The sequence below is a fragment of the Neolamprologus brichardi genome, unplaced genomic scaffold (assembly GCF_056152115.1).
Source record: "Neolamprologus brichardi isolate AB-2024 unplaced genomic scaffold, ASM5615211v1 NODE_ptg000008l+_length_2720982_cov_1, whole genome shotgun sequence".
Lineage (NCBI taxonomy): Eukaryota > Metazoa > Chordata > Actinopteri > Cichliformes > Cichlidae > Neolamprologus > Neolamprologus brichardi.
In genome coordinates this window covers 702,698-712,566 of record NW_028270135.1, presented here as the reverse complement: position 1 = coordinate 712,566, position 9,869 = coordinate 702,698, and the positions used below count along the sequence as shown (strand labels likewise).

Here is a 9,869-nt window from a genome sequence, read left to right as displayed (position 1 = left end):
CAAGTACAGCCTTGCATCGAAACTGGACAATCGCTTGTCGATTGACTCCAGGATGTCTGCAATATCTTTGCCGGGGCGATCCTGGAAGCACCGGTCGATGTAATCTTGGAGAGCCTCTAAACTCTCCCCGTTGTTCTCCAGGGTGTTGGAGATGATTTAGACAAATGTTGTTAGTTATAAGACAATTGATAAGTGTATTTGGTATAATTGAAGCTTAAAAAATTTTGGTAAATTCTAAGCTACCATTCGCTTTAATTTTCTGCCAAAATCTCCGGTGTCTGACGTCACTTACAACATGATTTGCTTACTTTTTCCGTCACTTCCGTCACTTACTGTCACTTCCTATTCTGACTAAAGTTCAACGTTATTCAGATAATCAAAATAATCTAAACATTTAAATATTTTATTGTCTCATTTTATGACATTTTTGTCCCCTGAGGACCACAAGTGTATGGAAATCGGGAGAACATTATCAGGGTTAATGTGATTAAAATGTAACACATTTAACCCATCCGGAGCACAGAATGGACAAACTTTGGACAAACTGCCTGAAATGTGTTGACAGAGACATGTCAGGGATTTTGAGTCACTTTGCACTCCAGATGGGTTAACTGTGTTACAAATTTTTTAATCGGGTTAAACGTGATGATGGATTAATCCGCGTTAACTTTGACAGCCCATTTTTTTGTGACCTAGACGGTGAGGTTATCCCATAGAAAAATACCCCATAACATGCTGCAGAGGAAAAAGAGCACGGCTGTTTAACACTCAGAGGCGCTGATGTGAAAGGTTCACTGGAGGTCAGAGTGAGATGGTGACATTATTTTAAGCGTGCTGACATCAGTCAGTGGAATAGCAGCACTTTATTTTTTTGTTTATTTTTATTCAGTTTGACAGACTAGTTCAACAATACAGGATCATCAAGAATAGAATTTAAGACTAGAAAATGCATTTTCTGAAGAAACTGCAGTGTGAATGCTCATTGCTGAATGTTTTGAGCTGAAAAGAAATAATCGCTGGATGTTAAGTTAAAAATGTTGAAAGAGCTGAAAAATAAAGAATTTTTCACCTGAAGACAAAAGTGCAGAACTGTTGAAAGCTGACGTTCACAGAAAACACACACACGCAGACACACACAAACACACACACACGCAGACACACACAAACACACACAAACGCGCACACACACACAAAGACACACACACGCAAACACACACACATACACACACAGAAACACACACACACGCACACACACGCAGACAAACACACACACACACATGCACACACACACACGTATCTAATACTTTAAACTGTGTCTCTGTGTGTTCCCGAGCAGTCAGCTGATCCAGGTGTTGCACATTAAACAGTGAATCAGGTAACATTTCCATACAGGTGTGTTAACAAAGGTCAGAGGTGAACAGCTGACATCAGTGATGTTTGTCTCTGAACAGGAAGCTGAGGACACACTCGGTCTGATGGACGACCTTCATCCTTCACTCTGCTCCTCTTCTTCTTTTCTTTGTTTCCACATTATTTGATTGCTTGTCATGAACAGCTGCACAAAACATTTATTAAACCTTTTAGATTTTCTGTTTCTGTGCAGATCTGGGTGTGGGTCACAATCAGCCAGAGTTTCAGGTGAGCTCATTGTGAAACCTGGCCCCACCTTATCATGTGATTTCCTGAGGTCAGATGGCCCAGGATGTGAGTGGGCGTTAAGGCGTCTGGGGAGGGAATTCAAAACTGGATTATAGATGGCAGAGAGTTGGTGTCGTAAACCACCGCCTCTGTTCACATTTAGACAGAAATAAAGTGAATAATATTATTTTATTATCACATTGATGTAGCACATGGTTCAGTTAGCTTTGTATAAACACATGTGTTAGAAATGTTCTTCAATCAGCTCTTTTTACTCTCTTACATTTCACAGCCAGTACTTTTTTACTTTTACTTGAGTAAAGAAGTTGAATTAGTACTTGGAGTATTTTTAACAGTAGTACTTCTACTTAAGTACACACTGTGTGTACTTTTACCACCTGTGTCTGAGACCTCCTTCAGGGTCCACCTGAAGCTCTCAGTCTGCTGTGGAAAAAGGAAATCCAGGTGAGTTTCTCCTGATCACCTGAGGCCGTCATAACTGTGTGAACCCACACACCACTCCTCACTCCTCCCACCTGCTGCACACAGTCACTGAGTACAGACAGGCTGATTCCTGTAAAGGGAGAGGCAGGAAGAGGCGGAGCAAAGACAAGAAGTTTAACGTCATTTTGCAGAAGTGAAAGTAAGAGAGAGCAGCAGCAGAGCTGCAGTCGAGTCCTGTTTGTCTCTAAAAGAAGATTCACTGGAGTCCATCAGGTTTCTCTCAGCAACAGTGGTGAGTGCAGCTGATCACACTTCCTGTTTCTACACAAATCTTCACTCTGTTCACGTCATCAGGGCCACCTCGTTTCTCCATGGTGCCACTTAGGCTAAGTCCACACTCAGTGGCGGTCCTAGCCTGTTTGGCGCCCTGGGCGAACACTCCCTCTGGCGCCTCACCACCACAACACACACACACACACACACACAGGATTGTACATTAACATAGAACTTTTGTCGGAACCATACTGAATTTCACAAGAGAAACACACACACACACACACACACACACACACACACACACAGAGATATGAAGAGAGAGAGAGTAAACAGCTACCAAACAACCATCATAATTCGTCATACAATGAGAACAGGACAAATCAACAATTGACAATGACTAATTAATATTCAAATCTGTAACATAATGTATTGTTTGGAGTTTAGTCTGTTACTGTTACTATTTTTACCATTTCTTCTTGGAGCAACTGTAATCCACATAATTTCCTTAGGGATTAATAAAGTATTCTGATTCTGGTTGTTTCAGGATGACCTGCCATTATCCAATGATAATGCTTACCTGTATCTTTTGCTCATTTCTCCTCTTTTTCTCTTTTTTCTAAACTGAGGCCCTGATGGCTTTGAACCCAGGATTCAAATCATGAATACATAATGGGCTTGAATTTACAACATTATGAATGAAATGTGCTCTATTTGGAAGCAGCAGGTCTCCTTCCCCTTTCCACAGGTTGTGTGTGAGACTTTAAATCAGGGGCGATTTTAGCCCATTTTTGGGGGTGCTTCAGCACCCCCAAAATGAATCAAAGCACCCCCAAAGATTTCTTACTTTTTTTGACAATATTTGCTGTTTGTGTGACACACTACTAAAAATATAAAAAGCATACAGTACTGTACTTGTTTGAGACGTAACATTTTAACAACAAAAGTATAGATAACCCCCCCCTCCCTCCCAAAATGGTTTGTTCCAGCTCTCTCCTGCTCTGGCTCTAGCGCTCTTGCTGCCAGAGCGATGGTGGCTGAGACACAGCAGAGCGGAGGTGTAAGTGCCTGGCTTAAAACAGGACATATTAGCTGCATTTAACCTTCAGTTACTCTTTATATAGTTAGGTAGGAGTCAGACCATGTTTCGTTTTAACTGAAAAACATTACACCCAGGTAACCTGCAGTGTTGAAAACGTGTTTTCCGACAATGTTTGCTACCCTACAATCCGTCCTGCTTTGTAGTAAATTCAGCGACATTTCACCGTCCTGTTCCTCCCATTGAAATGTATACAGCCTATTTAAAATCGAAAACTTTAAATTTTCCGTAGCCTAAAGTTGTTACCACTGTCCTGTTTTAAATGGATACTAACTAGCTAACTGACTGAATGCCCATTAACCTTATAACTCCTGTTGTGTGTGTGTGTGTGTGTGTGCGTACAGAGAGACAGCCAGGTTCATAATGAATATGAGGAAGTTTTTTCAAAAAAAAGGAGCCACATTCAGCTAAAAGTGTAAAATCAAATGATCCTTCAATCAAGAATAATGTTGGATCAGTGTTTCAATATTTATATCTTTTATTAGATGTTCATGTGGTTTGGTTATTTGCCTTTTGGTTGAAAGTACACTGAGAGAGGACTTTTTTATTAGTGATCTTAATAGTATTTTTTCATATTAATTTAATTTTCATCTAATTTAATACAATCTATTTGTGTATGATTGTCAGTCCAAAGAGGGAGAGAGGAAAGAGGGAACGTGAGGAGAAAGTACAAGGTCAGGAAGAACCAGGTAAGAAAACAGACAGGGAACAGTGACAGGCACAACAGAAACTCACACAATCTGGAAGTTGTGTCCTCCCTATATTAAAGCTGCTAAACAGAATCTGCAAAACAAACTGGGTTGAAACATTTTGACCCTCTTTAACAACATTCCAACATAACATTATAATTGATCGGGGAGATTAAAATTAATGATATATTTTTATGTGGTTCAGCCACAACTCTTCTAAAGCCTCAGCCAGTAATAGGTAGGCCAACTTTTGGACCGTCCAGTTGTCTGTATGACTGCCACAGTACGTACATTACATTTGCACACTATCAGAAAGTGCCAAACAGCCCTGGTGGAGTGAGGAGCTGTAAAGAGAAGCAGATGCTCTGTTTATATTCTAAACATGTTTTAAGCTTGTTTCAAAGATTCTGTACAGCAGCTTTAAATGTTTTCCAAAAGCACACATAAACTTCTCAGTGTTTCTCAAACTTTTTACAGTGTGGACACCTGATAAAATATCAAGCTCTCCTAAGTACCACTGTGAAAGCATGAAACTCATAAATATTACAACAGAAAATTAGTATTATTAAATTAGTAAAATTAGTATCTGCATACATTGTACACATTGTATACATTCTACCACAGGCAAAGTTGCCTCCATTTTTATAGTTTTTGTTAATATTATGTAATAATTTATTTGTAACAATTTATTCTGTTTCGGGAGTGTTTTTTATGTATGTGTATTATATTATACATACACATTAAATGTGAATCTCTGTCCAAAAAATGCACTCAGTTTACTTCTTACTCACTATGAGCATCATTCATTATTCTCACCCAGTAATTAAGGTTAGGATATGTATTTTTTTTATTCCAATCCATTCTTCTTTAGCAGCATTTAAATAACCTTGATCAGATTTGATGGTTTTGTTACAGACTTTTCAAAAAAGTGTTTTGCTTTTCTTTCACAAATGTGGGGATTAAATTGTGTTAAAATGTACAAAACAGTGATGTCATGTTTTGTGACGAGGACCCAGGCACAGAGAGACTTGATGAATTTAAGAATCTTATGATTTAATAAAGAAATTTGCAGACTTACACAGAGATGGTAAAATTATGATGACTGATAACGGAGATGAGGACAGGGAGGAACAGGGGTTTAAATGCACCAAAGTGACAGTCAGAGAGAACTCGGGACAACATTTAAGGATGCAGGGACTGACAGAGACAGGTTTATCTTGCCTGGCTGGGCAGCTCTCTGGGTGCTCAGCACCCCCAAAGCTCTGATTCTAGAATCGCCCCTGCTTTAAATCATCAAAATATAAAATATAAATTTTAATTGTTATTGATCCCTTTACCCCTGGTCCTAAAGTGTATATTTACTTTCTTACTCTTCTTATATTTATTGTTTGTTTACTTGCACGGATGTAACTGGAGCTTCGTCGTCTCTCTATATACTGGACTGTAGCGGAGACGACAATAAAGTTTACTTTGACTTCAGCAGCGCGCAGGCGCACCGAGGAAAAACATCGGTGCAAATTATAAGTCTGTATCACAATATGTGCTGTTTTCGTGTTTGTTGGTTTGTTTTTATTTTGTTATAATTTGCGAGTTGGTTATTAGACGCTGCTCCAGCCAGCCAGAGAACCCCCCGCCGCCCCGCCCCTCTCCTCCCTGTGCCGCAAGCAGCAGGCGCACCTCGCAAACGAAGGGCGCCCTTACTCCCAGCAAATGGGCAATAGAAAACCGATCGGTGCCTATGCCATCCCCAGTATGCGCTGGCATGACGTCGCGCAGCACGAGTACGAGCAAATTTTTTTTTTGCCGATGCCCGCGATGCCGCCCCTGGCAACCGCCCGTGTCGCCCGTATCTAAAACCGCTACTGTCCACACTCGCCCGGATAGATTTGAAAACAGCGCTCCGCGTCCACGCTATCATTTTCTGTCGTTTTCACAGAGTTGTGCGTCCACATTAAAACGCCTGAAAACTCTTACGTTCCAGTCCTGCGCATGCGTGAAACGTAAGACGATTCGACCTGTCTCATTTCTGTCTGCCGTTTATTTATTTTCCGGCTCTTTGAAATGTCGCGGAAAAAGGTGGAGGAAAAGCACCGAGCTTGACTAACAATGAGGTGGAGTTGTTGCTGCGAGTAACACAAAAGTACAAAGTTGCAAAAGCGAGAGAGAAATAAAGAATTTGAAGAGAAGCTCTGTGGAGCATGTACAGACTGATATTCATCTTTAATAGGGCTGTCAGAACAGAGCAAACAAAACAACTGCTGTGTAATACCTTTGTTTAATTGGTCACATGACTGCATCACATGACTAACATGCATCATCGTTTTAGTCTCTGTTTTCACTGTTCACACTGTGACGCTAACGCACTGTCTCCAAATGTTTTGTTTTCAAAATGTTTTCCTTGGAGAAAAACGCCGTCTCAGTGTGGAGGCCAAAGCGGAGAGAAAACAGTGCTTTTTCAAACGAAAACCCATTAGTGTGGACATAGCCTAAACAAATAGGTCACACCGGTATGACCAGCCATTCAAGCAAAAACAAAAGGAAAAACCCTGCAACTCTGAAAGTCTCCGTGTGGTCAACAACACATTATGCCCATATCGTTGGCTAAACCAATCAGAGAGAGGGCAGGACCTCTCTGATTGGCCATGGTCCAGATATTCCTGCAGGACTACGTGTGTACGTTTGAAAGTGCAGGAGGTGAGCAGCCTGATAGGATGGATGTAGCTGTGGGTAATGAGAAAAGAGGAAAAGAACGATTGATAACTTTTTCGTTAAGGCCGGTGCTCTGACACGGAGCCATCAACCTCTCAGTGTTGAACAGTCGAAGAAGCTGTTGAAGAATCTTGTTCTGTGTGTGATGCTGCTGTCCGCTCTGTTGTGTCTGAGATTGTATGTACAGCTTTGTATGTGCAGGTCCATGGATGCAAGTGTTGTTCCTATAATCCTCTCTGCAGACTTTCTGACTCTTTGCAGAGCCTTCCTCTCTGTCTGTGTAGTGTTTCTATACCAGACAGTGATGCCTGCGGTGAGGATGCTCTCTATCAGTCCTCTGCAGGCCTGGGTGAGAGGGTGGTGGTTCATGACAGCTTTCCTGAGCAGCCTAATGAAATAAAGCCTTTGCTGGGCTTTTTTCACTGTTGCTGTAGTGTTGAGAGTCCAGCTCAGGTCTGATGTAACCTGCAGTCCCAGGAATCTGTGGCTGTTTGCCGTCTCCACCTCCGTCCCTTTGACAATAAGAGGTTGCAGGGGAGGGTGGTTCTTCCAAAAGTGCAGTATTAATTCCCTGGTCTTGTCCGTGTTGAGGATGAGGTGAAGAAGCTTCTGTGATGAAAAGAAACTCAAAGAAGTCCAGACGCTTTTCTCTCCAAGCTCCTCAGACTACTGACGCTTGTTTCTCTCTTTTTAAAAATGAAATTTAAAGTGAATTTTGAATCAAATGTTTCTTTTCTTTCTCCCTCAGAGTGCAGACATGTCTGCTGCCAGCAATCTGCGATCTGAAGATCAGTTTCTGTGCTCCATCTGTCTGGATGTGTTCACTGATCCAGTCACTACACCATGTGGACACAACTTCTGCAAAACCTGCATCAGTCAGCACTGGGACATGAATCAGAGCTGTCAGTGTCCCATGTGTAAAGAGACTTTCTACACTCGACCTCAGCTGAGGGTCAACACCTTCATCTCTGAGATGGTTGCTCAGTTCAGACGTGAAGCTCAGCAGAAAGCCAGCAGCAGCAGCTCAGAGCAACAAGCTGCCAAACCAGGAGAAGTTCCCTGTGACGTCTGCACTGGAACCAGACTGAAGGCCCTGAAGTCCTGCCTGGTGTGTCAGACCTCCTACTGTCAGACTCACCTGGAGCCTCATCTGACACTGAAACGTCTGAAAAGACATCAGCTGGTTGATGCTGTGGAGAACCTGGAAGGCAGGATGTGCACGAAGCACGATAAACTCCTGGAGCTGTTCTGTAAGACCGATCAGACATGTGTCTGCATGCTCTGCTCTGTTTTAGATCACAAGGCTCATGAGTTTGTTCCTCTGAGAGAAGAATATGAAGGAAAGAAGGCAGAGCTGGAGAAGACAGAGGCTGAGATTCAGCAGATGATCCAGAAGAGACGACTGAAGATTCAGGAGATCACAGAGTCGGTGAAGATGAGTAAAGATGCTGCAGACAGACAGAAAGCAGAAGGTGTTCAGGTCCTCACGGCTCTGATGGAGTCTGTTGAGAGACGCCTGAAGGAGCTCATGAAGGAGATCGAAAACAAACAGGAAGCTACAGAGAAACAGGCTGAAGGTCTCATCAAAGATCTGGAACAGGAAATCTCTGAGCTGATGGAGAGAAGCTCTGAGGTGGAGCAGCTCTCACGCTCTGAAGACCACCTCCACCTCCTCCAAAGCTTCTCCTCCCTGAAAGCTGCTCCACCCAGCAAGGACTGGACAGAGGTCAGAGTTCATCCACCATATGAGGGGGCTGTGGGGAGAGCTGTGGCTCAGCTGGAGGAGACAGTCTGGAAACCCATGAAGAAGAAGCTGTTTGAGGCTGAGCTGCAGAGGGTCCAGCAGCATGAGGTGGACGTGACTCTGGATCCTGATACAGCTCATCCTAAACTCATCCTGTCTGATGATGGAAAACAAGTTTATCATAGTGATGTGAAGAAGAAACTTCCAGACAACCCAGAGAGATTTTCTCAGTGTGTAAATGTTTTAGGAGAGCAGAGTTTCTCTTCAGGCAGATTTTACTTTGAGGTTCAGGTTAAAGGAAAGACTGAGTGGTATTTAGGAGTGGCCACAGAGTCGATCAACAGGAAGGGAAAAATCACAGCGAGACCTCAGGATGGTCTCTGGACTGTAGTGCTGAGAAATGGAAATGAGTACAAAGCTGCTGCTGGTCCTTCAGTCCCCCTCTGTCTTCATCCTGGTCCTGAGAAGGTGGGGGTGTTTGTGGATTATGAGGAGGGTCTGGTCTCCTTTTATGATGTAGGTGCTGCAGCTCTGATCTACTCCTTTACTGGCTGCTCCTTCACTCACAAACTCCACCCACTCTTCAGTCCCTGTAACAATTATGGAGGTAAAAACTCTGCACCTCTGATCATCTGTCCTGTCAATAACATTAATCTATCCCTGATTTCATTGGAAGAACCGCTTGATTTAATTTGATGAATGGTTGATTTTTCTTGAAGGGAACAAATGAACATATTGAGTGTAAATCCTCTACAGTCTCCATGTTTCTATAGAATCTGATCATCAGGACTCTGATTCACACTTTGATTCTCATGGAGTTTGATTTGAACAGAAGAAAAGTTGAATCAGGAAATGTTCCCACTGATGGAGACTCGAGCTGAAGAGCAAATATCAGAGAATAAATGTCCAAAAGCTTCATTTACAATAAAGTTTGTTCAATGCTTTGAGTGAATCCAGACTCATGTGTGGCTGTTATACGGAGCATCAGAGTCCAGCTGAGTTATGTTGGATACAAACTGCTTATTTTGGCTCTGTGAGGATTTTTGTTCACTGAAAACTGATGAGACGGATAATATTCAAAGAACTCTGTAGAGATTCATGCATCCATGTGCTCCACCTTTCTCCTCCACCTGCAGGTGTGGAGGAGAAAGGTGGAGCACAGACTGCTGCATCCTTCCAGTCACATCATTTTGATGATTATATTTGCATGTTGTGATGATTTGGGTTAAAGATAAACAGAGTTGAACGGCTGCAGTCACAGCATGAAGACGAT

The 9,869-nt window shown here is 42.4% G+C and overlaps 1 protein-coding gene across 1 annotated transcript; it reads left to right on the top strand.

The window, feature by feature from the left end:
• Positions 1-2,290: 2,290 nt before the first annotated feature.
• LOC148094771 (E3 ubiquitin-protein ligase TRIM21-like) lies at positions 2,291-9,770 on the top strand. The gene is made up of 2 exons (XM_087837167.1): positions 2,291-2,374; positions 7,601-9,770. The coding sequence occupies exon 2, from the start codon at positions 7,610-7,612 to the stop codon at positions 9,290-9,292; it is 1,683 nt and encodes a 560-aa protein (XP_087693293.1). The 5' UTR covers positions 2,291-2,374; positions 7,601-7,609; the 3' UTR covers positions 9,293-9,770.
• The last annotated feature ends 99 nt before the right edge of the window (positions 9,771-9,869 follow it).